Here is a 27,974-nt window from a genome sequence, read left to right on the forward strand (position 1 = left end):
GAGATTGCAACTGAAAAATTATTAACATAGTATTAATTAAACCCTTAACAAATCTTACGTACGGTAGCTAACTAAGTGGATGTCAGTATTAGTCATCGTATTCATTTACGAGAAAGTGATAGAAAAATGCTGCCTTTTTATTGTTCACTTGTTGCTGCTGCTTTTTTCGCGTCGCAACCGTTTGATTGTGGGGAGCGCGAATACAGACTGATCCAAAGATGGTAGCTGAAACGTATTAGTTTCTAGAAACACAACGACGCAGGGACTGACTACTACTCACCCAGGGTCTTGGCCGTTTGCTTATTAGCGTGAGTGTGCTTGAGAAGCTCCCTAAGAAAGGCAGCCAAATACTTGAAGAGATCTCTATGGACTGTAGGAATCCGTGTCAGCAACTAAAAAATAATATTGTCAAGCATGTATTGACTGGAAGAATCAGTTCACCTGCTTGCAAAGCGTGAAATTATTGCAACACTCCAAGCACTTCTGATAATAATCATATGGGATGATCGGTTGAGGAAGCGCTTCCAAAAAAAGTAGCAAGGCTTCCGCAACAGAGTGCACAGATTGCTCTAAAAAAATGGCCCATTTGAAACTAACATTGAACGGCGCGGTTAGTTTGCAGCTATACTTATTGTGTCCATTCCTGTATCGAGTACACTAACAACTCGCCCAACTTCATTTTTTAAACCGGCCTGAGTGAAAAGATCTTCCTGCAAATAAAAGACAATCGTCACTGAGTTGATTTTCTGGTTCACTACTCACCGTCTCTCTAGCATTGACTGAGAGATAATCGACCATGAGCCACACTTCTTTGGGCACAGAAAAGGGCGATAACGAATCGACAGACTCGTCCTGATGATCAATTAATTTCGCGACGGGAACGTCGCGAACGAATCGATGCATTCCAACGAGCTGCTCCAAAGACATCCCAAAACACGTTGGAATAAAGTTTCCGCGAACAGTAATCTGATATAACGTAAAGAGGTCATACTTATGAGATCTCTCTTCTTTCTTCTCTTACAAAGGAATCGGCACCGTTTTCAACGTGAAAGACGAGTATGTCCTCCAATTTTTCTTCACCGCTGTTCAAAGCGGAAAGAGAATATTTGTCAATGTCAACGGTTATAGTGACTCTTTCTTCGCTCTCTGAACAAAGTGTCACGCAAAGTAGCCGTCTTCTTTAATAGAGAACTGCTGTGATTTACCTGGACTAATGAATCCAGATTCGGGTTTCACTTTAACCCAGCTCTTGCAAATGGAGTCACCGTGAGGAGGAGGTTTGAACATGAAGTCAGCGTGACTCTAACAGGAAAAAAAAACGAAATAGGTTCAAAGCTCATACAATTTTAACTTGTTCTGACCTGCCCGACGTTTCTGATGATTAGTTCATGTACTTGTTTGTCACAAAATTTGACGTCTTTAAAAACAAACTGAAGGGCAAGAGTTTTTACCAATCTCAAAGTTTTTCTATAATTCACCTCAAGCGTGTTCAACTTCACAACAGGTTTCAGCTCATTTTCAAATTTGTCCATTTCCAAGTGAAGCTCGGCCAGCACGGCCCCCTTCCTTCCTGTATCAACGACTTTGATCTACGCAACTTTACAAATAGCCATCTTCCTTCACTATCCCATGAAATCTACGCTTACATCGACGTCAAACATTGCACTGACAGGTTTGTGATCGCTCGTCTGCAATTCCATGTGACTGCGATACTCCCTGTCGTGAACGCCACGCCCTTTCCAAAGAACGCGATCACACCACGCGGGAGCGCGATTCTTCTCGCTAAATTGAATCAAAGTTTAGAGGATGCCTATGGCTTTGTTTTTGTTTCTCACCTGCTGTCCCATTCATTTGTCCCTGGATTGTATTTATAGGTAGGTCGAAAGCGAATTTTTGCTTCTGAAAAACCGGGAAAGACGTTTTGAAGTTGCATCTGTGCTTTTAGCTAACGAAGATATACGCGAGATCCGTCAGCTAATACTGTAATCGTTTGCAATTGACTTACCTGATCATGTAAGAATAATTCCTCAAATCGCTCACTAATGGCCATCTCTCGAAATTTGGATTCCGTCGTTGAGCTCGTTGGCGAAAGACGATAATTGAGGTCTCCCATCCAGAACAGGATGCTAGCAATCAATAAGCCATCAAAACAAATAATTATTGATTTATGCTTTTCTAGTAGTATACTCGTGATTCAGAACGGAACGCGATTCCGTGAACGTAATCTTGTTGCAAATATCATGAAAATCCTGATTTCGCCTTTCAACCTCTTCGGTGTGAGCAGCTAAGTGCGAATTGACAAAGCAGATTGACGTATTGTGAACGTTGAACCGAATGGCGACGCCCCCTTTGTTCCCCTGAAAGAAAATCCCTAACAATAAGACAATCAACACACATAAGCTCTTCTCACCATCATTCCTAATATTCCCGTTCCTTGAGCTTCGGCTTGGACATCACTGATATCTTTTTTCAATTCTTCTTTCACGTAAACTAATAGCAGCATTCCAACGAGACGTATGGATCTCAACTGTGAAATATGATGATATCACATCTAATTAGACTTCAAGATTCTATATAGACCTTATAGTAATTCCTCCGATACGCTTGCTGCAAGCTTATATCAACTTTTCTCGTCCAGTCATCCTCGCGGCTCGATTCGCCCCAGAAAAAAGCCTCAGCACTCAAATCCAATTCCTGGAAACTAAAAAAGACAGGAAATGCTGGACGAGTGAGCCCAAGTAGGCGCCTGCTGACCCACCCGATTCCCAAAATGTCTGGCGCTTCTTTACTCCCTTCAAACCATTCATACAGAGATTCCGGTGACGTTTGTCCATTCACGTTCCACGTCCCACACAATACTCTAATTTTTTAGAAAACGTTAACTTTCAATTATTTTAATCACCACATCTTCTTACCTGTGCGCTTTATTGTCAGTATATTCTGTTTCTCTGGCTTTGAGCCGACTTCCAATGTAGCTACTTCCTTGCCGAAGTCGACGAACATGTTTCAATCCTTTCTCTACTGCTGTATCAGTAGAAGAAAGAGAAGACACTTTCAGATTCGCTACACCCTCAGGTTCTGTAAATACATTAGTCACCATTAATAAAAGTAGAAATGATTTCTCATACTTGCAATAGGCGTAACCCATTCATCCCCTGACTGCTTCTTTCCAACTCCAAGTATACTAAGAGGCCACCCAGGTTCTCCGCCCATCTCCCACGTGCTCTCTAACTGTTCCAATGCTTTCTGCTCATCCAAATTGGAGGAGGACGCCGGCGCATCAAAATCCACCAGTGTTCCAACTGGAGGATCAACGCCCGCACTTCCTCCTCGTCTTGCTTTATACTGTGAAAGCCATTGAAATGATCCGCTGATTCCGCTGGCTCTTTCTAGAAGCACGAATTCATACTAGTGAGTCATTTGGATTTGTAGTGAGATACGCACGAGCTGTGGATGCTGCCACAATGATTTCAAGAAATCTTGCTGAGTCTGTATTAGAGGGTAGTTCAAAAGAAAGTGCGTGGCCTTCGTCAGTTGTCAGGTCGACGGTCATATCTAGGTCTAGAAAACGCTGTAAATCGATGAACACTTATGTACAACAGCGACGTACTGGTCTGAAAGTGTCGAGACGAATCTTAGCGGAAGAGATAGAGATTCAGAACTGAAGACAAATATAGACAGCCCCCAAACCTTTTCTCAGTCTCGCTCCGAAATTGCGCGTGATAGGAATAGCTCTTTGTAAGAAAACTCTCTCGTTCTGCAGACCCGACGTGTCGAATAGAAAAACACTAGTGCCGAGAACTACGTAGAAATGGTTCTGAGAGGACAAGTGCTTACGATTGCTCGTCGCCGTGACTGACAACTGTAAATAGAACGGGAACGCGCACGTCGCCGTCGACCAGACTGCATTGGATCGCCTGGCGGAAAGAGGATAGTCGGCGCGCCTGGAAAGGGACCCCAGTCACCAACGTACCGCTCGACACGCATCGCCAGGATTCAGAAGCGATTGCACCCGCGAAAGAGTCTCCATGCACGAGTTTACGCCGTCTACAACGGATTCAAATGAAAAACAACGGATGGCAATATCCCGGATCCCCTTGACTGTCCAAATACACTCAAACATGTTCCTCAATTAAAAAACCGTGAATTCATATGTACAGAGCATTTTCTATTCCCAGGGATCTTCTTCATTTGACGAGAGGCCGCTTGTGAGGTGTGTCATCAGAACAACTCATTGCCTTGTATTTCTCAACTTCGGCCATGTACGCTTTCCAAGCGTCAGGCTTGTCACGGTGATCCTACAAGTGCGTTACCTCCCACCATTAGATTATCAGCCATGTGCCCAAACCCCTCCCCAAGTAATTAATTAATTATTTAATTAATACAACGATTTCCCCATTTCTGCCGACCTCCTCGTCTTTCTCTTTCTTCTTTTTCGACGGCGGCGGCGGCGGCTTAGCTTTCATTAGCGACTTTCTTTTTCCCTAAACATTGACTCCCGTATCAATATCGGGACCCCATTCGGGGGTTCCGCGCCGTTCCCGCCCACCACACGAAAATCGTCGCGATTTTCAGCGCTCACACCTTTAGTCCTCCCATGAAACTCGCTACAAAGTTTTGGGCCTCCGCTTGAGCGGCCTCTTCTTTCCGTTCCGTCTCTGCAGTGGCGGTGGCCGACTTAGGTTCTTTCCTCTTTCCTTTTTTCTCTTCGAGCGTCTTCGTTTCTTCCATTTTCTTTTTGAATTGTTCAAGAAAACTTCCATCGTTAGCAAATGCATTCGAAACGGGCTTCTTTTCGTCTTCATCGCCCTTTGATTCGTTTTTATCCCTTTGTTTGTCTCCTGTGGTCGCCATCTTAAGAGTCCCGGAATGACGAAGAGCCCCGTACAACCGTAATGACGTCAGGAACTGCATGTGTGGCAAAGACGCAACAAGTCAGTGTAATCTACTAATTTGAAACGATCAGTTAGCTAAAGTAATTTTTCCGTACATTTGAAACGCAGTGACGTGCTGAAATGCGATTCTCAGAAATTTCAGAGACCACTGCACAAAATCAGTTGAAATCAAGACTTGCCGCTACAGTATCTCTATCAAAAGCGAAGCGGATTGCTTTGGAAAGTCGGGTCCTCCGGCCCCCTTGAATCACTTGATCAGTTGATTTACAAGTGACAGTAACTTGTTTTGCTTTCTACAGGCGCACTAAACGAATACATTCACGTTATAACGCACATAAATAGTTTTATTTTTTAATTTCAAAAAACTAAAAACTAAAAGACAATTACGTTATGTCCAACTGATCATTGTACTAAGATTTTCAAAAGCTAAAATGACTCCACTCAGGCGAAAGTCTACAACGAGTGAAAACGATCCGTGCAAAAAAGGAGAGTGATGAATATGCGGATCAAATTCTTCCTGCACAAGATTAACTCCAAGCTGACTCATAAATGTGAATAACAAGAAAAAGCAGAGAATAGCTCTGCATTTGTACCACTTGAAATAATTTTCCTTTTGACTTACTGCAAAAAGCACAGTCGAAGCAATCTGCAGAAGGCAAGCAAAAATTTCACACACTGCTGTTGCCATTTCCGAAGCTGTTGTTGAGTCTTTTGAAGACGATTGCCAAATGCTATGCACGATTATAGCGCCTGAATAGTAGACAAGAGCACCAAGACCAAAGACTAAAAAGGCTCCCGCTTCCAGGTCTTCCCTAACGTGATGCCAAAATCTATGGAGATTTTTGAAGTAACGGCTATTTGCTTTTAGAACAAGACAACACAGAACAATGGCAGCTACAGCGAGTCCTAAGCTCGGGCCATATTTCTGCTTTTTGAAATTTTTTCCTGCAACCAGTTTGATATTACCATGGTGAAGTACTTCGTCGCAGGCCTTCTCTGGTGGTTCAAGTAGGTTACTCTGAGCAAAAGAAAGTCCTAAAACAATGACGAACAGAAACACAGCAAAAGCCAAAAGATTAGTAGCCATTTCCTTTAGTTCAGATTCTGGCACTTCTTTCAACTTTGTCAGGCTATCAGAAATTGAGCCATACTTTTTATAACCTTTTGACTCAATTTCTGCTTTCTTTTTAACGTTTATCATGGCAAGAGAAGCCAAAGTTGAAAAAGATAGAAAAAAGAAGAATGTAATTGCCATTCTGAATAGAGGGCGAAAATTATTCCAAACTCCCTCTGAAACTACTAGGGCATTAGAAGGTTCTCTAAGACAAGCAGTGTTGACTATCGCTTCTATCCAACTGCAAAAATCTGACAGGCTTACGTAATACAAGCCAACCTTGAACAGGTTTGAAAAGTTCCTCTTTCGGTAGAAAAGCCGTCGAATTTCAAATGTCAAATAACAAACTAGATGGAGTATTGCAATTGAGTTTAATTAATAATAGGCTACCATGCATCTGTACCTTGAATTGAAATGCTTAGCAAACATGACCAAGAAGAAAAACAGTGAGCATATGTGTCAATTTTCATAAACGAGGAGTCGCATTTCATAGCACTTTCATAGCCAATGTACTTGTATATTGCAGACAGAATTCCAAAAGGAAAAATCAGTGCTAAGGTTCTCAATTTTCCGTGATACTCTTCTTTCCTTATCTCTTGACCAATCAAAGGCGTGGAGATGCCCACGTTTCCATCTGAGTAGGTTCTTTCACCATTGCAGAACGCGGAAACCCATAACAACAGAGTGACCAAGAATGTTATGCAATGGAAGGAACCTGACACTAAGTATAGCGGTAAACTTCTGCTCGAGAAAAACTTCCCTTGTTGCGCTCCATTAGGAAGTTCGCTGTGATTCCTTGAACATGCTTGCCAAACTACTTCGGAGTTGTTGAAAATCTCGCAGTGAGTCTTGCTGGGATTATCTGTGATATCCCCACAGTAACTGCCTGCATACTTGTTAGCAAAAAACAGAACACTGCAGCAGCGCACCAGAAATAGAAAAACGACCATGACAACGAATTTTGCCTTCATGATCGAGGCTGAGCGCGATGTTCGGCTTTTGCTATAGCTTCTCTGCCGTAAATCCTTCCGGTTCTAGGGAACTTGAATGATTGATGACTAATCGCGGGGACTCGGGGATAACACAGGGAATTGATGTCATTACGATGCAATGCCTGATTGATGAATAATCGGGGACTCGGGGATAACACAGGGAATTGATGTCATTACGATGCAATGCATGAGCAATTTAAACGCGCTATAGGGCGTGTTCAAGTCCAAAAATTTTCCCAGTCCCCAAGAATTAGAGTCCCCGCACTGTATTCCGGCACTCATTCATAGCGCGTATAAGCGTTTTGCAGACAAACGTGAGCAGGCAGCTGTCCTGTTAGCACTACTAGCTTATGGACAATCGGTCCCACTCGATCTTTCTCCGTATGTTGCAAGCAGGAATTTTCCTCCTAGTTGCTGGTGGAACATATTTCTTCTTTTTCCTGTTTCTCGCAAATCGATACGCATCAGAATGCGGCTCTTTGTCAGATTCCTCTAGCAAAAGCCACTGCCGAATGGTCAATATTGCAGGCAATGAAACGGTCCCACTAGTTTGGCAAACATGTGACCCAACGAAAACTCCTGTTGGCGCTCAGCCAGGAAGCATTTTGACCAGAAGTTCTCCGTTCTACTGGGCATCAAGTATTTTTCACTCGACTTCCGTTCTGTGTGTTCTTCTACTATGGGCACGTAGACCTTTGACTCAAAGCGAAGAAAAACCCGATTCAGCAAGGAGCGTGTTTCACAGTAAATTGAGAGTTTTATTTCTCATCTTCGTTTTCGGTATAGTTTCGGTGATGTACAAAACATTTGTTGTCATTAAAGTTTTTGAGAAGTGCCCTCCATCTCGTGAAAATAAAATTCCAGTGGCGTTTAGTCTAATTAGCGGAATGGTGGATAAACTAATGCAAAGTATGAATTCCTAGGATTTCTTTGTCGATGCAAATAATTAATTAAGTGATGTATTTCTAGCTTCTTATTTAGTGACTGAATTCAGACGACCATATACAAAAGGCTACTCATTTTCGTCGTTGACACGGTTTTTCATGCTTTTTGTTAGCTTAATGAATTTAATGCGGTGGTTGGAAACAATCGTCAATACGGCATGTCTAAATGATCGCGGAAACTCCTTAGTCGTGTCAGAAGGAGTTTGGGATCAACTCCGACCTCTATTCAGAATGGCCATTACATTCTTTTATATTCTGTCATTCACATCATTTCTATACTTGGCACGTTACAACTTCAAAAATGCTAGCGACACCCCGAAAGACGATGAGGAGGAAGAAACAGCAAAAAAGCACCACATGACAACAGTTCTTTTGTGTTTCGCAGTACCTTGTTCAATGATTGTCCTGGCAATCTCATTTAAGCAGAGAACGCTAGTGAACCCATTCAATCAAACATGCAGCGAAGTTCTTCACAAAACTAGCCCCGACCTTGTCGCAGGAGTAACTTTCAATGAGAATAAATCTGCTATTCGAATTGGGTTGAGTGTTATGTCGTCCATTTTGTGTGGAGCTTTCATAATGTGTTACGTATATTTCCAGCTAAAATTCTCGTCAAAAAATTCTTTTGGTTTCTTTAGAGAAACGTTTCGCCACCTGAAAGATGATCCTGAAGTGGCAACGTTCTACCTTTTTGGGATGGGTGCTCTCATCCACTATATAAGTTCTGCAACTATGCATTGCAAAGCTGATGAACTATCCACATCGAATATAGAAATCGCAAGCGCTTTCTTAGACTTAGTGGCGACTCTTCTTCAGATTATAACTTTGACTTATATTAAAGTTAAAGAACACGACACTCGGGTCTGGGGAATGTATGTAGGAAGAGTTTTGTTGTGTTTTGGAATACTTTTCGTATTCATTTCTCAAATGGGAGTCAATCTCGTCCAGGAAGCTTTTGACGTTCATCTTCATCAAGCTCATTTCCCATGGAGAATCTTACATGCCACCATTCCACTTGTGGTAGACTTTCGTCTAAGTGGACTAATTTTAACTTTTGAAGAGCTATGGGCCTTGCTAAATCGTTAGGTATTGTTGAAAGCTGTTGTAAAGACTTTTTGTAAACTCTACTTCTGCATGTCTACGATGCACTGCCTTTCCTTAGACAAACTGAAATATATTCGCGTACATTGTCGTGGCCTTCCTGTTGTCAATAGTGACGATATTGGGTAATGCAGCATTGCTTGACGCAACAAAGCAGTGCCATGTTCATTGTCTTGCCAATTGTGAAGCCATGCACAGAAGCACGCCCTTCAGATTGCATACAGGTAATTAAACTGAGAGCGGAAGAGCTGTAGACTAGCTGTCCTTGACACTTTTTCAATTTAGCAGTCCTAAAAAAGATTGGACAATATTCCGTCTGTACATCACTGTGCATATATACGCATCGATCGACAGAAGGTTGATGGCCTCTGTTCTCGACGGCCGGCTCTCACACGCGAACGTACTTCTCGTCAATCTCACGACCGGCGACCAAGACAGCTAGCTGGTGACAGGAAACGACCGCAGCACGGGCCCCGTCTTCACAGTAGCGATCGACCTCAGGCTACATGGATCCAGATGGATCTCGAGCGGGACGCCAACGGCGGCGACAACAACGTTGTGCATGGTCGTCGACAGCCACTTGGAGGCGATCATTCGAATCGATCCGGCGACCGGCGATCGGACGATCTCGTGTCAGGCCAATCCGGGAGGCTTATAAATAATTGGGCATGTGCTAGAAACGCTTTCTGAATGTTCACGTTTTCTTCAGGATTTTCAGCTGTTCGGTTAACTTGCCCTTTCGGTCTGCTTGGTGTCGCGTCGCGTTTTGCAAAGCCTTTCCGTATTGACTACGCGTAAGTTATTGTAGACGGAGTGGTACGTCATGTAATGCATGACAGGTAAGAAAAAGTAAAAAAAGTGCAAGAGGACGAAGGAAACAAGAAATTCAAAAAGCAGATATGTAATTTTGGCGATAGTCGTCCAGAATCACAAACAGCAAATCCACTAGATAACATCAAATGAGTAACAAACAACAGAACTTGACACAGATTGGCAGTGACAGACACACAGTTTTTACAAACGCGCACGAGCAGACGAACACTCATTGTCGGCTGGGTCACGAAAGATCCTATAGTCTTTATTACAGTATCTAAAGACGCTTCTGTCTCCCACACCTCCGCAAAGTCTATTAGAAAAGAATGACCCGAATGGCCAATTGCTGTCACACCAGCCTTCATATTTGGTGGGAAAGCCATGATCTTCACAGGTTTTATAGATCGGTGAGAAGTCATACTGTGCCGACTGGAGACCATTGGCTATCAAGTTTGACGAGTTGTTGAATAGCCACAACTTGCATTCTTCATATGACTTTCCACCCATTCGGCATCGACAATATATTTGCTCAATTTCTTTATTGCACGTTCTAACTTCTTTTTGTTCCGGTCCAACGCACTTCACGTTGCACTCGGCGCATACCGACCGCATAAGAACCTCCTCTACCTTAATGCGAGCGAGAGTTTTGGTAAACGCTACACGCTCTTCATCGTTATCTTTCGTAGTCTTGATAACTCCCAGGTTCCACACAGCACCACCGGTGCTCATAGCAAGCGGCGCGTACACGACGAACGAACGACACGAATCGTCATTGTCCTGAAGTGGTGGATCCTTCAGCGTCATCGAGGTCTTTTTCATATTTTGAAAACCGTCCGTTGAAACTGTCGTTTCGTTGACGAAGTGAATATGTCCCACATAATCAATGGCTGCAATTTTTCCACTGATCTCGGTACTGGTGAAGTTGAATTTTCCTAGTAGATTCAACGTAGCGTTGCGGTTGAGCAACTTTTCCCGAATGTCAGTCAACGATGACTTAGTGCCTGCCGCAACATCTAACGGATCGCGTGGCTCGTCAGTGACAAGAGCCAAATTGAGCGCAACGTCTTCATGACTTCGCAATTCCTTGATGCTCAAGGCGCGTTCAATCGCCTCATAGCCGTCTTCAGAATTTCCTTTTTCAGTAAATGTCTGCATGGCTGCCGTCACTTGGGTGACCTCTAGTGCAGCGCTCCCACTGACCGTCACCACCTCCGAGCGAGAACCTCCAGCAAGTCCAAAGCGGACGACGTAGTATTTGTTTGGCAAATTTTCGATAGTACCGATTTCTGCACGTAGGAGCTCATCTTCGAGAGCTTCTGCCGCCCTCGGAATCCAAGAATGCGCCTTTTTCATCGATCCCGAGTCGTCGACAATGAGAACGATGTCAGCGGCCTTCCGCTTGGGCAGCCCACCGCCAACGGTGAGTTCGCTATAAGTCGTTTTTTCGACACACTCTTCTAATAAAGAGAAACCCATTCGTTTATTAGGATGCATACGTAGTATGCTTGTTGCTTGTTACCGCAAACGTCCGATACTGCACACTAAAGGTGAACTTGCGTCAGTCAATGTCAATTACGTGATTTAGCCCTCCATACCTTCCATTGGTCGCCGTCGCAAAATACAATCTCTTTCGTCGTTGCGTCGTGATATATTTGGCCTTCGTTTCGTTGATTGCACGGCTTGTTCAGCACGCCGTTCACATTCGTAATATTTGGTCCCGTTTGACCGGGATCTCCCTAATTAATTAGATACAAATAAAAAGAAATATACACATAGAAAGGGAGTAGGCCTTGACTAACACGATCGCCGTCCTTTCCTTTCAAGCCCTTTGCACCTTTCTGACCCTAATAAAAACCCCTCCACTTTACGTCATGATGCGGCGAATTTGGCTCACCTTTTGACCTTTATCGCCCTTTTGGCCATGAACCACTCCCTACGAAGGATTGTAAAAATTTTCTAATAAAAAAACCAAGCAACGTACTCCAGTTGCAGGATGACCCCGATCTCCCTAAAAATTTGCAAGATAATCTTGTTGGCCAGAGCGTAAGACAAATTCTTTACTTTAGTTCCATTCATTCCTTTAGGCCCTTCAGCCCCACGTGGTCCCTAACAACACTATACTTGATCGCTTTCTATACAAAACCACATCTGTACACTCACTTGATTGCCGTTGTCTCCAGGATTTCCAAAATCTCCGCGTTCCTAATAATTCATATGAAGCAGCCAATAAGCAAATGCATGCTATTAATTAAAATCTTTGTTCTACCCCTTGCGTCCCCTTCATTCCATCGTCTCCAACAGTACCACGATTTCCTTTTCGTCCCTACGTTTCATTGCTGATCTCTCTTTAATTCTGTATCCAATGACCTTACCTGCATTCCTTTATCTCCACGTTCACCAGGAACGCCTCGAAGTCCGTGGTCACCTTCCGAACCCTACAAGTCCGTCCAATTTATATAAAGCACATACGTGTAATGAATATCTTCACCTTCATTCCTATTGCTCCTTGACGTCCTTCTGAACCGAGATCGCCCTACAGTCCAAGCGCGTGTGAATCTCATTAACTCTTCGCATTGATGCAAATACTTTTAATCCCGGAGAGCCCAAGTATCCAGGTGAGCCAGTTCTTCCCTAATGAAGACAAACAAACTTTGAAATCGAATGTTAATAACCAGGTACTAACGCACTTTTTCTCCTCTCGATCCCGGATACCCATCTTCACCAGTTTTTCCCTAACATTTGGCCTTCTAACGCATTCAATGTTACTTATCCTAGACCTAACCGGATGTCCAGGAATTCCCGGTACACCGGGAGAAGTGTGCCAGTGCCACTACAGTAATGATCAGTTAGATTTCAATACAACTACTACTACAGAAATGTACCCATGGTGGATATCGTCCACGAGGGCCAGTAGCACCCTTATCTCCCATAAATCCCTAAAGAAAAATAACGCATTTCAGTTCGCCGCTTCTTTCGTTTTCTATACTACAAACTTTCATTCCGGGAAAGCCAGGAAAGCCTTTTTGTCCCTGCACACAGAAAGAGCGAATCGAGTTATTGGTTTGTACTTGCTGCAAGCAAAGTGAACTTCTTGGGGTTGGCACGACTGCGGGCAAGTAGTAGACCAGGAAGTCCAAAAAGAACCACCCTCTGCACGAACGTAGATAATTAGGAAAATGTCGGTGCTTCCAACTTGACGTCCAACCAGCTGCGATAATTTGCAGTAGAGTTGCTCCAACTATTATCCCGAGAAGCATCGTTTCGGCAAGTAGGGCTGCTGCTGCTATAGTTGCGCACGTTCAAGCCTTTTTATAGCTGAGTTTAGACCGTCAGCTGTAGGCAAACAATATGAAGAACCGCAGACCACGCAAGCTGTTTGTAGGAGGAGCCATCATCTGCAAACCTAAGTGCCGCACGCAGATTCGTTTGCGAAAAAAAAACGAAAGACAACGGTGAACTCGGTCAAAAGATTGCATAGGTCTAGCTCCGCGGCAATATGACTGCTATGTCGAGCCGCACCATCTCTCACATGCTGTGGAAACCAGGACCGTTACGCTTCCGAACGGGGGAGTAGATGAAAGGAACGCGCGCGGCGGCGGCGGCGGCAGCGAAAACGTGAGTAAGCCGCACTGCAGCTTTTATGTGACGTCTCGTCGTCCAGCTAGAGACTTCGACCGCGTCTCCGAATGATGGACGAACTCACAGCACGGATACTGTAGTAGCCGTGCTCACAGTCCTAAACACCCCGTCGCAGGAGTCGCAGGGGGGTTTCTCACCCTAGTGCGCTAAGGACGCGCCCACAACAACAAAATCGCCTTTTTTTGGAAAGTTATCGTCCCTAGCTGCATGCATTAGGTATAATCACGTAGGTTCTATTAAAACCTTTCCTAAAATTCATGTAAAGAAGGGCATTTAGAGTAGGCCGCGCCCAATCCGGTGCCATTCTTGTGAACGGCTCGTGAGTACATACGGTTCGATATTATCGTGAGGCTCTACAAACAACGTTTGTAGGCCACACTTGTGTCACTCGATAGAACTAACTCTTTGCCAAAGAAATGGCCTCAAATACTTACCGTACAAATGCGGCTTCCGATATATCGATGCCACTTCTGCGCGCCCCAAACAACAGCGCTAACTCCTTAGTTCTAGCGGACTGACTCCTCAGGGCAAAAGTTGCAATCGCAGCCGTTGTTGACTCCCGCCTCGGCAGAAGCTCTCGAGGCTATTCTCTGAGAATGAAAGAACGACTGCGAGAGCTGGGGAGCCTGAAACGACGTACTTAGTGCCCGTTTGCATCAAAATGGCCGTTGCTGTGAGCACACGTTCTTGAAGATCGGACATGTTTTCCGAAAATCAACTATATCGCCGACAAGACACGGTGCATAGACCGACACAAGTCAAATATCAGTTTAACACCAGTAACAGCAGTTGGAGAGGAAACTATGGGAGAGGCGGACGTAGGGTTGCAAAGGCGGGGCAAGTGAATTGGGCCAAAGAAGACGTTTATTATTATAAAAGTAAAATATGAGTGAAAACTTAGGTGAGTATCTACTACTGATTGGTAGTAAACGTACATAAAAGTTTACTATCGAACAGAAAACGCCGTTTCTAAAATGGGCGTGTTCTTAGCGCACTAGGGTGAGAAACCCCCCCTGCCCAGCCTCCACTGCTTCCAGTGGCGATGTAGGTAAGGGGAGTTGCGCCACTTAGCATTCTTGTCAGACCAAGTATTGATCTGGCCTACTACGAATTACAGTGTATACAGTACTTGTCAAATCAGCAAGAGCTATAAACCAGATCCATATATGAACGCAGTAATGCTTTGCCTTCTTTTTTCTCGAGATGACCGCTGGTACATAGACGATCAGCTATGAGAGATGACTCACGTAGATGATCAGCGGCTTTCTCTGTTCTTTCCGTTTCCACCAGTTCTCCCAAGTATCTCAGTGCTTAATTAATTAAACATTTAATTAACATATCACCCTTTTTATGTGCGACCGCCTCACTGTAATATGTGTGCATTTCGATGATGATTGAGGAATTGGAATGGCGCAAAGTCGAAAGAGTTCTATAAAAGTAATGTATCGCTTCCGCTGACTTCCCAATTTCTCGAAGGCAACAAGCGTGCCCAAATAGATCTAATACACGAGGATCACTGATAGAGGATGACGTACGAAATTTCAGAATGAATACATTTTGTCAAGCCCGGATGATCGGGCGGTAAAGACGACTCCGCTATTTCTATTGCTTCCTTTGAAAGTTCAAGAGCTTTGTGGAAACGTTGCGTTTTTAGAAAACACGTGCTAAGTCCGGAATAAACTATAAAGAAATTCAGGCAGGTATTGCGGCTCTCTGAGTAGACTACAACACACATACCTTCGGCCACCTTGAAATCGTTTGGAGCAAGGCACTGCTTGTACAAGCATTTCTCGTAGTAAGAAATTGCTTCTTGAAATTTTTCCAGATCCGACAAGCATTCTCCAAACTCTCGATAGCCTGCAAGGAAAGTAAAGAACTATTCTCAACGCGATCGTCGTCCAAATCCTACAGAAAGCGAGGTAAAAGCTTGCGTTGAATTTCAAGCAGAGACTTTCAATTCGACGCAGAGTCGTCAGTCGTTGAACATGCTCACCCGCCGACGAGTAGACAACATTCGAAGAAAACAAAACTAGCCAATAGAGAAGCGAATTAGCACTTACGCATTATATGCACTCGCAGCCCTGTACTTGCTTCCGATTAGATGAGCGGGTGCAACACTAACGACATCAAACACGGTGCAAACTTTGTCGAGCACCTTTACTGCTTTCTGAACAGAATGGCGTCTGTATGCATTGGCCAGGAGACATAGCACTAGTACCTCGCGATTAATACTAGCTAGACAGTCTGTTAGGAAAATCTTACGAGGCCAGTTGTCTCCTACGTCTGTTTCTTTTAGCTCTTCGATGGCCTTTACTCCAAAAAAGTCAACGAGTATAACTCTTTCTGTTTCGTCAAATTGACGGAGAGCGTTGCAGACGACGGCGAAAGAAGAATAGCCTAAAAAGATCAACATGAAATATAACTAGATATATAATTATACGTGAGTGACGTACAATCAAACTGCCTTTTCTTTCTCTCCTCGTCAGAAAGATGAGCTTTTTTAAATAAAGCCAGTCGCTTAGATATTAAGTCTTTTGCCGTTTCGATGTGAGCGTTCATCAAAGAAAGCCTTCATGCGCAGTCAATGATGTCGGGATATCCAGTGAATACCTCAGAACAAAATTCAAGTTTTTTTCTGAGCAACGGAGTACACGTGCGGAAGAACAGGCAATACTACGTCAAGCTTATGAAGATGAACAAACTTGACGGGACCGCCGTTAGACGAAATGATAGAGAGAAGGACATTTTCTGCGCAACTCAGCGTGTCCCGGAGTCTTTCCCGGTCAGCCTGGAGACGCTCAAAGACGCTCGCTTGAATCAGATTGTGCATGGAGTAAAAGACTCGGTTATCATTGTCAGCGGCACTTTCCTGTATAAGTGATCGCTCTTTCAATTGCATGGCACCTTTCACGAAATATAATTCAGCGAACTGAGCCCACTGCAAAAGAGCAGTCCTCTGTATGAGCTCTTCGGGAATATTCTGCGAAGAGAGCACCGAGCACAACTCATTATAATATTGACTGCCCGTGCGGAGACTTGGACTCTCGGACGCGATCCAAGTCCAATTCCCAAGTAAGCCAAACAAGACGACGCTCATTCAATGCCGTCAAACATTTCGTCAGCAGCCTCTGATCACCGTTCGTCAAATTCAGACGAGAGTTTGTCGTATCGACACGACACATGTCGTCGATCGTCTCCACGCCCTCCTCATTTTGCAGCACGCCTTTCAAATGACTCAAATGAAAGTACCGTAAGCATTTTTCCAAGTCTGTAGCAGCCGCTTGGAATTCGTCGATCTTCACTTGCAACAAATCGCTGTACTCCCGAAAAGTGATCCCGGTGTTAGCAACAAAAACACCGGCGTGAGAGAGTGCGAGAGGCAGTCCTTCAACGGGCGGCTGAACGGCGAGTCGACGCGCGTATTCGAGCTCAACGGAATCAATAGAATTTTTGTCGTCGCAGCCGGCCCATCGGAGAAGAGCGGAAAGGGCAGTGTCGCCGTTGAGCGACTTCAGGTGCAGAAAATTCACCGCAGCGCACGCTTGAAAGATCGGGTGGCTCTTGACGCCGCTGCGCGTCGTTACAATGACGTGACAAGACGGAAGCGTCCCGCAAATAAAATCGTTGAGAACGTCAAGGCTGTCAGCGTTGTCGATTATGATCAGCGATCGAGGATTGTGACGAAGGTGCTTCCAGAAAGCAGGGTACGAAGTCTGACTTGGCTGGGAAGTTGAAATTGAAAGAATTTTGACCTGTAAATTCATTCAACTAATGGAATTCGAAATTTGTTTGTGTAGGTTTATCTTACGTTTCTTTCAACGGATGCGGCGAGAGAGGCGTGCGATTCGGCACTGAAATAAAACACGCCGTTCTGATATGCTTTGGCAAATCGCGATGCATAGTAGAACGCCAGCGTCGTCTTTCCCACTCCTCCTCCGCCAAAAACAATCTAAACACTGCCCGTCAAGGCAAGCGCTTTCATTCTGATGTTTTATTACCTGCAATTTGCAGCCATTGATCTGCTGAGCTCTGCAGTTGTGAACACCGACGACGCCGTCCCAAAAGTACGTGCCAAGTACACCTTTTAGTTCATCTTCTCGACCAAAGACATATGATCCGTCTTCGATATTAGGAGGAAACGCTGTAATTCAACAAAATATTTACTGTCATCATTTCTAAATTCAACGAATTGAAGTTCTTCGCCTGCCGGACTCGGACGACGCGTTGTCGCGCTGTGCAACACAACGCAAAGCTCGTCGTAAGTTTCTCGGAGACGCCATCAGGGAGCCTTTGTCTTTCCAGTAGGTTTGGAGCATTCTCAACGCCGTTTCTTGCACGCTAAAACTACGCGCCTGGCAGTACTGCTCCAAGTTGTCGAGAGCCATTGGAGATACTCCCAGCCAGATGCCCAGCTGCCTCCAAAGGTATCCGACTTCATCAAACGCGAATTTGTACAGGAACCGCTGGTATTTGACTTCTGAAAAATGCGCTGCTTTTGTGAGATAATTTCAAAACCTTAATTAAATGCAACCTTTTTCCTCTTTTGTGAATTCTACATAATATATACTAAGTAAGTCGATAAGAACACTTGCTCTTACGAACCCTTTAGTCGTGTTTTTATTCTTGAAGCCAGGGAAGAGGTGAGCAGACCGTTGAGGATTTCGCCGTCAGAGCAACCGCTTAGAACGCGGTGGAGAAGGTGACAACACGAGAGATCTCTGAGTGAAAATTCGTCGACATTGACCGAGAACGACTTGGGCTCAGAGTCAGCTGTCGATTGAGCAAGACAATGACAAAAAAGTTTTCAGTGGCGCGTAATAAAATTTGCTCCACTTACCGCCATGACCGCTGACCTCCGAATCTACAGCAGTGCAGAGCCACAAGGATTACACTGAACGAATTCTCGCGTTCAAAATTAGTACCCGAAGGATTGCAAGAAGGACTCTCTCGACTTTTTTCGGCAATGTTCCGTTTGCACGTCACGTGATTGTCGATTGAAATCGCCCGTTGGTGTCTCGCCGAAGATCTTGAATCGGCGCTGTTCCCTGCTACCGAAGGAACCCAGGGATGCCTTCAATAAAATTCTCGCACGACGACTATCGGCGCTGGCTATTCGCTTTAGCAACATGTGACAGAGGGTGGCATGTCCACGGGACCCGGGGCGATCTTTGCGAGTGACGATTGCACAGCGCCGATCACAAAATAAAGGCTTACTGTAGCTAACGGCTTCATGGGAGAAGGCTAAGTTTTTATCTTTATGTCCCGGATAAAAAGCGTAATGCCACTCTGACGTCATTAGACGTCACGTGAAACCCGAACAGTACTTACTGACCGTTTGACTCCTGGCTTCGGCATTTTCGTTGAATCGTTGGTCGTCTGTACATCTTTGAGTTATGACGACTACTGCTAACCCATCGCCGCCGAGTCTCGGCGCTCGCATCTACCATCTCTCCTACGTGACGGCTGCTGTCGGAAAAGTCGGCGCAATCTACGAAGCCGTGACGAAACCCGTGCGCAATCGCGACGGCGTGCTCAAGAACACGCTCGAAGGCGTCGAAAACAAGGCCTTGAAGGCCGTACACGCCGTCGAACCGATCGTGCAGCCAAGTAAGAAAGCGGGTACGAAAAACGTCATTTTACTCGAATTTGTTTTTTTCAGTCGATCAAATGGCCGGCAACGCTATGGAAAAAGTTGATCAGGTAAAAACCGTGTGTTCGCTTTCTTTGTAAAGGCGAATCTCGCCGAATGTGATGACATAATGTCATCGGGTCTAAGCCCCTTGACCTTTGTCTTTCCAAACCCCCGCATTCGACCTTTTGCCTGACCCTAACTTTACCTCACAGGCCTACAAACGCGGCCAAACGTACGTGCGCGACACGGCAACGAGCCTAAAGAGCACAGTCGAGACGACTGTCACTTCGGTGAAAGAACGCGTCCAAAATGGCGCTGTCGCCGTGCAAAACTCGCGCCTCGTTCGCGCCGCGGTCTATCCGGTCGCGACGAGCATCGAATTGACGCTTTCGGCCGGCGAAAAGACCGTCGAATTTCTTCTGCCGCCTGGCGACGACGATTCGGACGACGAAAGCGACGTGGAATTGGACGAGGACGACGTCGACGAAGAGAACGAAAAGAAAACGTTGCCGCTTTCTCCTGCGAAGCCTGGATACGTCGCTCGCGTCGGGAATCTGTCGCGAAAAGTGAAGGAACGGGTGTACAAGCGAGCTTTGGCCAAGATTAGGCACGCTCAGCTGAGAAGCCAAGAGGCTCTTGACAAACTCAAGTTCAACGTTGATTTGGTGAGAAACATAACGTTTTTCATTTCTTGAAATATAGATAAATTTATGGCGTCTTAGATCAAATATGCTGAGGAGAACCTTGGTGTGCCTGGAAAGTTGATCAGCAAAGGGATCAAGTCTTCTGAAGCTGTTTTCCAGGCTGTCATTTATCCAGGAGAAGAGGGAGAAGATGACAGTTTGAAATCTCCTTCAAGTGGCACTGTTGATGATGTAAGAATAACAGAATAATTCAATGAATTTTTATCGTTTTTTTTCTTAGGATGAAATTACAAAGAAAGCCGTTTTCCATGCAAAGGTTCTGTCTAGAAAAGTCAGAGGAGGATTTCATGCCGTGTCCAGTTTTGCTGCCTATCTGCCAAGTGGTGTTCATGCTGTCACTGACCATCTCAAAGAAATCACTCATTACCCTGCTGAATTGTTTGAATTTATGAAAAAGGTGCAGCTTCTTTAATATTTTGTGAGACGAATATCTAATTTATCTTTTATGTAGTTTGAAATGTCTGAAGTTGTTTCACCTCAAATGGCTTCTCGTATTTCCGAGGTGGTTGATTTTCTCAAGGACATCTCTTCTTATGTTGGGCAGTCAGTCACGTGGCTCATAAAAGTATGGACAGAAAGGGCAACACTTTCAATGATGTAAATAGATGTAAATGTCTTTTTTAGAGAGATCGTCATGGAGATGAAGACACCGCCTCACAGCCGGGTCTTTTCACTTCTCGAGCTACATGGCCGTCTTTGAAAAAGGCGAACGACGTTCAGCCGCTTCGCAGCCCGTTTGGCGACGGACGAGAAGACGATGATATCGAAGAGGAGGAAGAGGAGGAAGAGGAAAACAAAGAGAACGACGAGTACGCCAATGAAGAATGGGATGATTAGATCTACAAAGAACTTTTCTCTGTTTCTGCTTTTTGTCCGTGTTAGTGTTATGTTTCCTGGTTCCTGTTGAGCGTTTCATAGAAGCGCGCTATATACGAGTGCGCACTGCGCAGCACGATCAGGCATGATACTCCTCGTGTGTTTACTGTCTGCTCTTTTCTTCCTCTTCTTCTTCTGCTTCTTCCTGTCGCCGAAAAAACAGCCTCGCGACGTCGTTACTACTATCTTGGGCTCGACTTCGGGCGTCATAGCTCACCGAGGCGAAAATGTGGACGCGCCGGAGAACACTCTCGCCGCTTTTCGTCTCGCGCGCAAGAACGGCGCCGTAGCAGTCGAAATTGACGTGAGTTTCACAAAAGACGGCCATGCCGTGCTGATGCACGACGACACGGTCGACAGAACGACAGACGGGCACGGACGCTTGGACGAATTGACTCTCGACGAGCTGAAGACGTTGAACGCTGCTCACGGGCACCGGCTGGAGAGCGAATTCGACGGCGTACGCGTCCCGACGCTCGACGAAGCGATCGAAGAATGTCTACATTTGGGATTGAAAATAATTTTTGATGTAAAAGGAAATGCCGCACAGGTGTTTGCTACCCGGTTGCAGATTTTAGCGAAACGTATTTTAATCATTTATTCTAGTCTGTTCCTGTTCTTGTGGCCGCTTATAAGAAATATGATCTTTATGGGAAGGCCTTCGTTGCATCTTTTAATTCTTATGTGCTGTACAAAGTAATTCCATTGATAAAGTGCCCAATGCTACTAGCAAGTACTAGTTGTTTTCACACAGTTACGAAGAGCAGATCCTGAAATTCTAATTGGACTTACTTCACGTCAATGGTACTGGAGTTACAAGGCCGATGATTGTCTTGTGGCAAGACACAACAACGCAGTCGTTACAAGACTTTTGTGTCTGGGTGATATCATGAGGGTGTGGTGCATCAATACCTGGCTGCTGCAATTTCTTGGCTCTTCTTTGTACGTTATCGTGAGAAGTCAAATATACCCGTAAGTGTTAAGATTTTGGAATGTTTCATTTACTCAATAATTTAACGTGCAGAGAATTAGTCAAACATTGGAAAATTAGAGGCGTTCATCTCGTCGCCTGGACTGTCAATGACCCCTTGGAGAAAAGATACTTCGAAGAGGTTCTAAACATCTTTTTTATGACCGACAGTACTAGAAATTAATTGATGAGGTCAATAATGACTCATTATCATATCTCATTTGTGTCGCTATACATACGTAGATAGTGAGTCACGCGCTTTGCCACGCCTTTCGTCCATGATCGTCCTCTTTCTCCTTTCCAGCGTCGTCAAAGCGGCGTCGGCGGAGCCAATTCGAGCCACCGTGCTGTACGACAGTTTAGGGTAATGCGCGTTTCAACGACGTCAGAATTTCCCAAAACTTTTCCTACGGTATCATGATATAGACACCCAACATTGAAACTGAACGTCATAGATAAAAGTGGCGCCGCTTATGGACTGTTTTCGGACGAAATAGAGACGACGGGGTAAGCAACTTGAAATTGGCAACGTTTTAGTACGTCAAGTTTAATTAATTTTCGCCACTATAGGTGGGGCCAGCTTCAAATCACTGCTGGTTATGGCTCAAATAAGATCTACTCGGATACGCAGCTAATGTTCGCTGCTGGATATTTGGAAAGCGCTCTGACGGCAAAGTGAGAGAGAGCGGGCTAGACTGACGATATTCTCAACCCTATAGAAGTGTTCTCTTTTGGTAGGAGAATTTATCAGCATTTTCATAACACGATGCCGCAAATATTGCCTGACAGCGGCATGGCAGCAAAGGTTCGCGTTTGGTTTCAAGAGCAGGTTTGCGCTTCTTGTGAGTTGCTGCCGAGATTGGACATCATTAGTGCCACAGGAAAAATGGATGACCCAGATGATTGATATGAATAAAGAAGATTCATATTGGAGGCAAGTTGGTTTAGTGTATGCACAATATCGAGGTATTTTAGCTAATCGTTCTGTGAGACGATTGATTCTAGTCCTTCATATTGCATAGGGCTTGTTCAAGGGTACAAGGAGCACAGTTCATCAACGGAAGTATGAATGCTGCTGTTGCCCAACTAGTAGCGATTGATATATCCTTTTGAACAGGAACTTGAGGATTTTTCTTTTCAAGTACTTAACGGATATGGCGATCTTCTTGACATTCCGGCGGCGATCAACAGATCGCTTGCACCCAACTGGAACAAAATGACTCTCTCTGAAATTAGAGATGCAGTAGGTACAAAAATGCAAATAGCTATTTGCTTTGCAAATCTGTTAGGTTGCTGCAAGAAGTCATTGTTCTGTTCTTGTCAAAATGCTGCCTGGATTTGAAGATATTGTTTTCGGGCATACAACGTTTGCGGTTTGCGTCTTCTGTTAACATCACTAGCCCTTTCTCTTTCTAGCTGGTTTAGTTTTTCGATAATGCTTCGTATCTATAAACATTATGATCTGAATCTACAAGATCCTGCTACAGGCAAGTACAGCAGCGCTGCCGTACAGTTGCTGCGATCATGGCGAATATAAATTTAGCGTCTAAAGGAGTTTCTTTTTCGAGCTATCCTGGCTGCCTTGTTTCCTTGGACGATTTCTACATAATGAGCAGGTTTTTAGATACCGGTACATGTAGACTATGCTAAATGGATCGTTTGTATACGATTCAATTCTATAGTGGAATTATAATGCTACAGACAACAAATAACATGTGGAATCATAGTCTGTATGATTTGGTAAAACCGCAGTCGCTTTTAGCTTGGCACAGAGTCAAAGTGGCTAACACAATGGCCAGCACATCACAAATGTGGGCGGAAATAGTAGCAAAGTATAATTCAGGTTGGTTTACAAGACGCAAGGAGAGTATTCGTCTTTTCAAAAATTGATTGGACCACAGGAACCTATACGAATCAGTACATGCTGCTAGATCTTAAGCGATTCAAGGCGAAAATGTCATTAGAAGATGGAGCGCTATGGGTTGCGGAACAGATTCCGGGGTAGCTCGCTCTCGGAGATTGAGAATATTAAACCGCAGTGTTCTGTACTTTTCTCAAGACTCACTGTTGCACAAGACTTAACTCGGATGCTAAGAGAAGGTCACTGGGCTTCCTACAATGTTCCTTTCTACGAAAAGGTGCAACTCTATTCTAATAGTGAATTCCAAATATCTTTATTAAATGTGATGTGCACTTTTGTACTTCGAACACGACATAATTTGCAGATATACAACATGAGCGGCTACGTGGATTTTGTGGAAAGCCATGGCGTTGAATTTTCTCACGAACTTGCTCCTAGAGCGAAAATATTTCGGCGGGATTCTGATAAAGTATGCTGAGCTTGTTCTTGACCTAGCTATCTTTAGCGGTTTCTTGCTTTCAGGTGGCTGGCGTAGAATCTCTAAAGAGTCTGTTACGTTATAATAGTATGCTTTCGTTTGGAATTGTTGAATCCGGTTATCACTTTATGTCTAGACTACAAAAATGAGCCTTATTCTGGTGGAAATGCGTGCAACACGATATGCTGCCGCGGTGACATGCTGAATCCGGCAAAAGCGTTTGGTTGCTTTGACACGAAAGTGGCAAACTATTCTATGGGAATATCGCGAATAGCAGAAGGAGTGAGCTCCCCAACAATCAACGTATAGGCCAGCCAATTGAGCGCGGAATAGTATACTAAGTACATGAATTAACTCTATATAGGGAGGACTTTCTCCTTTCTCTTGGAGCGAGTTTCCTAACGTTTCGCACCTAGGAATGGTAAGCCGTTAGTTCTTTTAGATAATCATATGAGAGAGATATTCTCTTCCTGCCGCGACAGCCGACAGAGTGGAATTTTGACTTTGTTCACATGGAACCTATCGAGTTGGACTGATCTCCACTTGTGCCGCTATCTCTTTCAATTCATTCAGTTGTCGTTTGTGAATAAAATTTTGTCTTATTCAGAAAGCGATGTACATACTGGCGCAGCGATTGAAGCGCCTCTATGGAGGTGGGAGGGTCTCTCAAAAGCGCGATTGAAGAATTTGTAGGGCTTTAAGTGTTACGTCACGCTACGCGCGTTTATCAGAAGTGTCTATCGACCAGATAATGATGGCCTGCTGTAAGCCATCATATGATCCCCGAACACCCTCAGTCGTTCGATCTGCGGTAGAAAACATCGTACCGTCAGAGTCAGCGCAAAAGCTATCTTCACTGTACGATGTAAATTTACTCTAGAAACACCTGGTTGTAATTCCCTACCGCCTCTTGCTACGGGAATTTCCTCCTTCGAGTTGCTCTCACGTAGACCTTTTCGTCCACACTGGCGCGCTCGCACCGACTGTGCGCCACGCCGACCACTTAACAACTGTCTCTCCACATACTCTAATCAGTAGCACGCACACTACTCGTCCACATGATTTGTATCCAAAAAATTAGTCGCATATTTTACGCTATAAATCAATCGAAGTAGCTGTTATTTAATGCAGAAATTGCTGCCTCTGTCTTTGAATAAAAGAAATTTTCGTGGCCCGGTTCCTAATGGGGCCCCAATTTTATCTAAAAAATAAATCGCATATTTTACGTTATAAATCAATCAAAGCCGCTCTTATTTAATGCAGAAATTGCTGCCTTTGCCTTTGGATACACGTAATCTTTGTGGCCTGGTTCCTAATGGGGCCTCATTTTTATCCAAAAAATTAGTCGCATATTTTATGCTATAAATCAGTCGAATTAGCTCTAATTTGATGCAGAAAAACGTTCTTTGCTGCCTTAGCCTTTAATAAACGAAATTTTTGCGGCCCGGTTCCTAATAGGGCCTAATTTTTATCCAAAAAATTAATCGCTTATTTTACGCTATAAATCAGTCGAAGTAGCTCTTATTTAATGCAGAAATTGCCGCCTTTGCCTTTGAATAAACGAAATTTTCGTTGCCCGGTTCCTATTATAACTTCCTAATGGGGTCTCATAATTATCAAAAAATTAAACGCATATTGTACGCAATAAATAAGTCGAAGTAGCTCTCATTTAATGCAGAAATTGCTGTCTTTGCCTTTAAATAAACGAAATTTTTCCGGCCCGGTTCCTATTGTGGCCCCATTTTATCAATGAAACTAATAGCTCGTTTTTTGCTATAAATCAGTTGAAGTAGCAATTATTTGATGCAGAAAAACGCTTTCAGTGCGGCCTTTGCCTTTAAATAAACGAATTTTCGTGGCCCGGTTCCTAATGGGGCCTCATTTTTATAAAAAATTAATTGCACATTTTACGCTACGTTGACTGATTTATAGCAAAAAAACTAGCGATTAGTTTCATAGATGAAAATGGGGCACCAATAGGAACCGGGCCGCAAAAATTTCTTTAATTGAAAAATAAAGGCAGCAATTTCTGATTCAAAATTAGAGATACGACTAATTTATAGCGTAAAATATGCGATTAATATTTTGGATAAAGGTGAGGCCCCATTAGGAACCGGACCACGAAAATTTCGTTTCTTTAAAGGCAAAGGCAGCAATGAAACCGTTTTTCTGCATCAAATTGAGCTACTTTACTGATTTATAGCAAAAAACGAGAGATTAGTAAACGAAATTTTCGTTGTTCGGTTCCTAATGGGGCCTAATTTTTATCCAAAAAATTAATCGTACACTTTACGCTATAAATCAGTCGAAGTAGATCTTATTTAATGCAGAAATTGCTGCCTTTGCTTTAAATGAAATTTTGCGGCCCCGTTCCCATTGGGGCCCCATTTTTGTTTATAAAACTAATCGCTCGTTTTTCGCTATAAATAAGTCGAAGTAACACCAATTTGATTCAGAAAACTGTTTCATTGCTGCCTTTTTCTTTGAATAAAGGAAATTTTCGTGGCCCGGTTCCTAATAGGGCCTCATTTTTTATCCAAAAAATTAATCGCAAATTTTACGCTATAAATAAGTCGAAGTACAGTGCACGCCACCATAAACTTCCAAAATTACTATCGCGCGCTAATTCTCGCGAAATTCGTCTTGTGTTCATCGTTTCGTCTCGTCGATCGTCGTTCAACGTGCTGTATTTGAACGTTTCGCGCAAGTCGATTGTTTTCTGTGTTGTTTGTTCTTATTTGACTTCTCTCCGGCTTGCCGAAATGCGTTTGTTCTTTCGTTCTGCGATCGGTGTCTCGTCGTACCGCCATGTTGGATTACGTCACTGTGAATCGTCATGTATCGTCCACCTGTTCTTCGTTTGTTCTCTGAGAATCGTCAAGTTGTTGGGAGCCGTTACTATACGGCAGGAGAGGAAGTCTGTTGTCGCTCGCAGCCTTTATCCCAAAGATATGCGGCCTCGTTAGAACCCTTCTCTATGCCGTTGCGTTTCTGCAATCAACTTTGTCAACTTGTCTTCCCGCTTGTACTCCGCTGAAGGTCATTTTGTTCTTTTCGGAGACGAAGCCTACCGTCGCTCGCAGCCTTCATCCCTTTCTATGCTGCCCCGGCAGAGCATCGCTCCACGAGGGAATGATGTTGTTACCTTTGGTCATATCGTTTGAATGTTCCAGTATTCCTGTTTATGAAAATGTTGCTACATCTGTTTGTGCTGGCGGAATTCAAAGGAGGCCGACGTAAGGAAGCTCTCCGAAGAATGAAAAACTCTTCCATTAATTAATGAACAGAAAACGTTGACTAATTTTATAAAAACACACGCACACACACATATTTGATTTATAGGGAGGGAGATGTAGTGTACGTGCACATATACGGGACAATTAGTAGACGTTACATCATAATAAAGACATCGTGCTTGCCAGATCCTACTGTCATGTGCCGTTTCTGGTTAATATAGGAGCGATCATGTGCCGTCGCAGGTTATATAAATGCCGTACGTGACGACTCAGATTAATCTAAACTCCGTCATGTGCCATCACTTGTTAATAAGACGCCGTCACGTGCCGAATCAGATTAATATGAACGCCCTCATGTACCGTTTCTATTTAATATAGGCTCAATCATTTGCCGTCACAGGTTATATAAATGCGGTCACGTGACGACTCAGATTAATCTAAACACTGTCCTCAATTGTTAATAAAACGGCGTCACGTGCCGAAAAAGATTAATATGAACGCCGTCATGAGCCGTCACTCGTTCATATACACGCCGTTATGTGCCGATTGAGATTAATATAAAGGCCGTCATTTTCTGTCAGTTGTTAATTTAAACTCCGTCACGTGTCGTCTTAAATTAATATAAACGCCGTCACGTGCCGTCACAGGTTAATATAAATGCCGTCACTGGTTAATATGAACGCCGTCATGTGCCGTTTCTGGTTAAAATAGGCGCGATC

General features: G+C 44.0%; 7 protein-coding genes and 1 long non-coding RNA gene across 14 annotated transcripts; 3 read left to right on the top strand and 5 right to left on the bottom strand.

Annotated features, from left to right (window-relative positions):
• Window positions 1-3: 3 nt before the first annotated feature.
• Window positions 4-4,123, bottom strand: LOC136193365 (inositol polyphosphate 5-phosphatase OCRL-like). The gene is made up of 23 exons (XM_065982252.1): window positions 3,974-4,123; window positions 3,838-3,917; window positions 3,691-3,788; window positions 3,611-3,634; window positions 3,445-3,561; window positions 3,129-3,389; window positions 2,916-3,078; window positions 2,759-2,860; window positions 2,581-2,701; window positions 2,411-2,527; window positions 2,188-2,357; window positions 2,006-2,126; window positions 1,836-1,945; window positions 1,647-1,782; window positions 1,479-1,589; window positions 1,362-1,430; window positions 1,206-1,302; window positions 1,022-1,146; window positions 763-966; window positions 629-710; window positions 442-569; window positions 281-392; window positions 4-225 (listed from the first exon to the last, which is right to left on the bottom strand). Exons 1-23 carry the CDS (start codon window positions 4,121-4,123, stop codon window positions 89-91), a joined length of 2,835 nt encoding a protein of 944 aa, XP_065838324.1. The 3' UTR covers window positions 4-88.
• LOC136193371 (telomerase RNA component interacting RNase-like) lies at window positions 4,032-4,862 on the bottom strand. The gene is made up of 3 exons (XM_065982260.1): window positions 4,585-4,862; window positions 4,410-4,484; window positions 4,032-4,298 (listed from the first exon to the last, which is right to left on the bottom strand). Exons 1-3 carry the CDS (start codon window positions 4,852-4,854, stop codon window positions 4,188-4,190), a joined length of 456 nt encoding a protein of 151 aa, XP_065838332.1. The 5' UTR covers window positions 4,855-4,862; the 3' UTR covers window positions 4,032-4,187.
• A 356-nt stretch (window positions 4,863-5,218) lies between these two features.
• Window positions 5,219-7,046, bottom strand: LOC136192583 (uncharacterized). The gene is made up of 2 exons (XR_010671184.1): window positions 6,413-7,046; window positions 5,219-6,356 (listed from the first exon to the last, which is right to left on the bottom strand). It is a non-coding gene; the product is annotated as an uncharacterized lncRNA (long non-coding RNA).
• A 2,885-nt stretch (window positions 7,047-9,931) lies between these two features.
• On the bottom strand, window positions 9,932-13,620 carry LOC136192724 (uncharacterized). Of its 3 annotated transcripts, XM_065981416.1 has the most exons (18): window positions 13,065-13,620; window positions 12,948-13,009; window positions 12,853-12,888; window positions 12,742-12,795; window positions 12,642-12,689; window positions 12,547-12,591; window positions 12,446-12,490; window positions 12,348-12,392; window positions 12,232-12,294; window positions 12,126-12,182; window positions 12,020-12,061; window positions 11,921-11,965; window positions 11,841-11,867; window positions 11,754-11,792; window positions 11,659-11,703; window positions 11,455-11,595; window positions 11,379-11,400; window positions 9,932-11,316 (listed from the first exon to the last, which is right to left on the bottom strand). In XM_065981416.1, the coding sequence occupies exons 1-18, from the start codon at window positions 13,114-13,116 to the stop codon at window positions 10,061-10,063; spliced, it is 2,124 nt and encodes a 707-aa protein (XP_065837488.1). In that variant the 5' UTR covers window positions 13,117-13,620; the 3' UTR covers window positions 9,932-10,060. The 3 variants fall into 3 exon arrangements, with proteins under 3 accessions (XP_065837488.1, XP_065837486.1, XP_065837485.1); XM_065981414.1 differs by having other exon boundaries at window positions 12,853-13,192; window positions 13,389-13,619; XM_065981413.1 differs by having other exon boundaries at window positions 12,853-13,619.
• Window positions 13,621-14,344: 724 nt separating this feature from the next.
• Window positions 14,345-18,762, bottom strand: LOC136192730 (uncharacterized). 5 transcript variants are annotated; one of them, XR_010671227.1, is made up of 16 exons: window positions 18,713-18,762; window positions 18,421-18,664; window positions 18,336-18,359; window positions 18,101-18,268; window positions 18,030-18,050; window positions 17,685-17,975; window positions 17,497-17,639; window positions 17,307-17,447; window positions 15,952-17,250; window positions 15,761-15,895; window positions 15,586-15,709; window positions 15,408-15,527; window positions 15,236-15,355; window positions 15,053-15,178; window positions 14,866-14,997; window positions 14,345-14,808 (listed from the first exon to the last, which is right to left on the bottom strand). XR_010671227.1 is itself a non-coding variant. In XM_065981422.1 (8 exons), the coding sequence occupies exons 1-8, from the start codon at window positions 16,055-16,057 to the stop codon at window positions 14,636-14,638; spliced, it is 1,032 nt and encodes a 343-aa protein (XP_065837494.1). In that variant the 5' UTR covers window positions 16,058-16,504; the 3' UTR covers window positions 14,345-14,635. The 5 variants fall into 5 exon arrangements, 1 of the variants encoding a protein (XP_065837494.1); XR_010671228.1 differs by having other exon boundaries at window positions 15,590-15,709; window positions 18,421-18,744; XR_010671226.1 differs by having other exon boundaries at window positions 18,421-18,744.
• Window positions 18,763-18,832: 70 nt separating this feature from the next.
• On the top strand, window positions 18,833-20,801 carry LOC136192625 (perilipin-2-like). Its single transcript, XM_065981279.1, has 7 exons — window positions 18,833-19,105; window positions 19,158-19,198; window positions 19,343-19,795; window positions 19,853-20,005; window positions 20,055-20,231; window positions 20,286-20,399; window positions 20,459-20,801. The coding sequence occupies exons 1-7, from the start codon at window positions 18,892-18,894 to the stop codon at window positions 20,669-20,671; spliced, it is 1,365 nt and encodes a 454-aa protein (XP_065837351.1). The 5' UTR covers window positions 18,833-18,891; the 3' UTR covers window positions 20,672-20,801.
• On the top strand, window positions 20,796-21,897 carry LOC136192626 (glycerophosphodiester phosphodiesterase 1-like). Its single transcript, XM_065981280.1, has 4 exons — window positions 20,796-21,260; window positions 21,317-21,406; window positions 21,465-21,682; window positions 21,735-21,897. Exons 1-4 carry the CDS (start codon window positions 20,796-20,798, stop codon window positions 21,862-21,864), a joined length of 903 nt encoding a protein of 300 aa, XP_065837352.1. The 3' UTR covers window positions 21,865-21,897.
• Window positions 21,898-21,914: 17 nt separating this feature from the next.
• LOC136192624 (phospholipase B-like 1) lies at window positions 21,915-24,629 on the top strand. The gene is made up of 18 exons (XM_065981278.1): window positions 21,915-22,044; window positions 22,107-22,187; window positions 22,251-22,355; window positions 22,419-22,509; window positions 22,562-22,646; window positions 22,703-22,743; window positions 22,798-22,923; window positions 22,970-23,046; window positions 23,097-23,167; window positions 23,224-23,296; window positions 23,363-23,523; window positions 23,582-23,681; window positions 23,740-23,818; window positions 23,906-24,010; window positions 24,064-24,106; window positions 24,156-24,322; window positions 24,384-24,440; window positions 24,502-24,629. The coding sequence occupies exons 1-18, from the start codon at window positions 21,959-21,961 to the stop codon at window positions 24,553-24,555; spliced, it is 1,602 nt and encodes a 533-aa protein (XP_065837350.1). The 5' UTR covers window positions 21,915-21,958; the 3' UTR covers window positions 24,556-24,629.
• The last annotated feature ends 3,345 nt before the right edge of the window (window positions 24,630-27,974 follow it).

The sequence above is a fragment of the Oscarella lobularis genome, chromosome 11 (assembly GCF_947507565.1).
Source record: "Oscarella lobularis chromosome 11, ooOscLobu1.1, whole genome shotgun sequence".
In the NCBI taxonomy this organism is placed as follows: Eukaryota; Metazoa; Porifera; class Homoscleromorpha; order Homosclerophorida; family Oscarellidae; genus Oscarella; species Oscarella lobularis.

Excerpts from the sequence above, each read along its gene's own strand:
- LOC136192625 (XM_065981279.1), top strand. The coding sequence starts at position 18,892 with ATGACGACTACTGCTAACCCATCGCCGCCGAGTCTCGGCGCTCGCATC. Across the intron at positions 20,232-20,285 it reads TGTTTGAATTTATGAAAAAG|TTTGAAATGTCTGAAGTTGT; the intron begins GTGCAGCTTCTT and ends TCTTTTATGTAG. Across the intron at positions 20,400-20,458 it reads CAGTCACGTGGCTCATAAAA|AGAGATCGTCATGGAGATGA; the intron begins GTATGGACAGAA and ends TGTCTTTTTTAG.
- LOC136193365 (XM_065982252.1), bottom strand. The coding sequence starts at position 4,123 with ATGTTTGAGTGTATTTGGACAGTCAAGGGGATCCGGGATATTGCCATC. Across the intron at positions 3,918-3,973 it reads CTGGCGATGCGTGTCGAGCG|GCGATCCAATGCAGTCTGGT; the intron begins GTACGTTGGTGA and ends TCTTTCCGCCAG. Across the intron at positions 1,946-2,005 it reads AATTATTCTTACATGATCAG|CTAAAAGCACAGATGCAACT; the intron begins GTAAGTCAATTG and ends TATCTTCGTTAG.
- LOC136193371 (XM_065982260.1), bottom strand. The coding sequence starts at position 4,854 with ATGGCGACCACAGGAGACAAACAAAGGGATAAAAACGAATCAAAGGGC. Across the intron at positions 4,485-4,584 it reads GTTTCATGGGAGGACTAAAG|GGAAAAAGAAAGTCGCTAAT; the intron begins GTGTGAGCGCTG and ends GTCAATGTTTAG. Across the intron at positions 4,299-4,409 it reads AGAAAGAGAAAGACGAGGAG|GATCACCGTGACAAGCCTGA; the intron begins GTCGGCAGAAAT and ends ACGCACTTGTAG.
- LOC136192624 (XM_065981278.1), top strand. The coding sequence starts at position 21,959 with ATGATCGTCCTCTTTCTCCTTTCCAGCGTCGTCAAAGCGGCGTCGGCG. Across the intron at positions 22,356-22,418 it reads GAAAGCGCTCTGACGGCAAA|GAGAATTTATCAGCATTTTC; the intron begins GTGAGAGAGAGC and ends CTCTTTTGGTAG. Across the intron at positions 23,524-23,581 it reads AGTAGCAAAGTATAATTCAG|GAACCTATACGAATCAGTAC; the intron begins GTTGGTTTACAA and ends ATTGGACCACAG.
- LOC136192626 (XM_065981280.1), top strand. The coding sequence starts at position 20,796 with ATGATACTCCTCGTGTGTTTACTGTCTGCTCTTTTCTTCCTCTTCTTC. Across the intron at positions 21,261-21,316 it reads TAAAAGGAAATGCCGCACAG|TCTGTTCCTGTTCTTGTGGC; the intron begins GTGTTTGCTACC and ends CATTTATTCTAG. Across the intron at positions 21,407-21,464 it reads ATTCTTATGTGCTGTACAAA|TTACGAAGAGCAGATCCTGA; the intron begins GTAATTCCATTG and ends GTTTTCACACAG.
- LOC136192730 (XM_065981422.1), bottom strand. The coding sequence starts at position 16,057 with ATGAACGCTCACATCGAAACGGCAAAAGACTTAATATCTAAGCGACTG. Across the intron at positions 15,896-15,951 it reads AAAGAAAAGGCAGTTTGATT|GCTATTCTTCTTTCGCCGTC; the intron begins GTACGTCACTCA and ends TGATCTTTTTAG. Across the intron at positions 15,179-15,235 it reads CGATTTCAAGGTGGCCGAAG|TTTATTCCGGACTTAGCACG; the intron begins GTATGTGTGTTG and ends ATTTCTTTATAG.
- LOC136192724 (XM_065981414.1), bottom strand. The coding sequence starts at position 13,116 with ATGCTTCTCGGGATAATAGTTGGAGCAACTCTACTGCAAATTATCGCA. Across the intron at positions 12,592-12,641 it reads CGGGAATTCCTGGACATCCG|GGAAAAACTGGTGAAGATGG; the intron begins GTTAGGTCTAGG and ends GCCAAATGTTAG. Across the intron at positions 11,868-11,920 it reads AAGGAATGAATGGAACTAAA|GGAGATCGGGGTCATCCTGC; the intron begins GTAAAGAATTTG and ends GCAAATTTTTAG.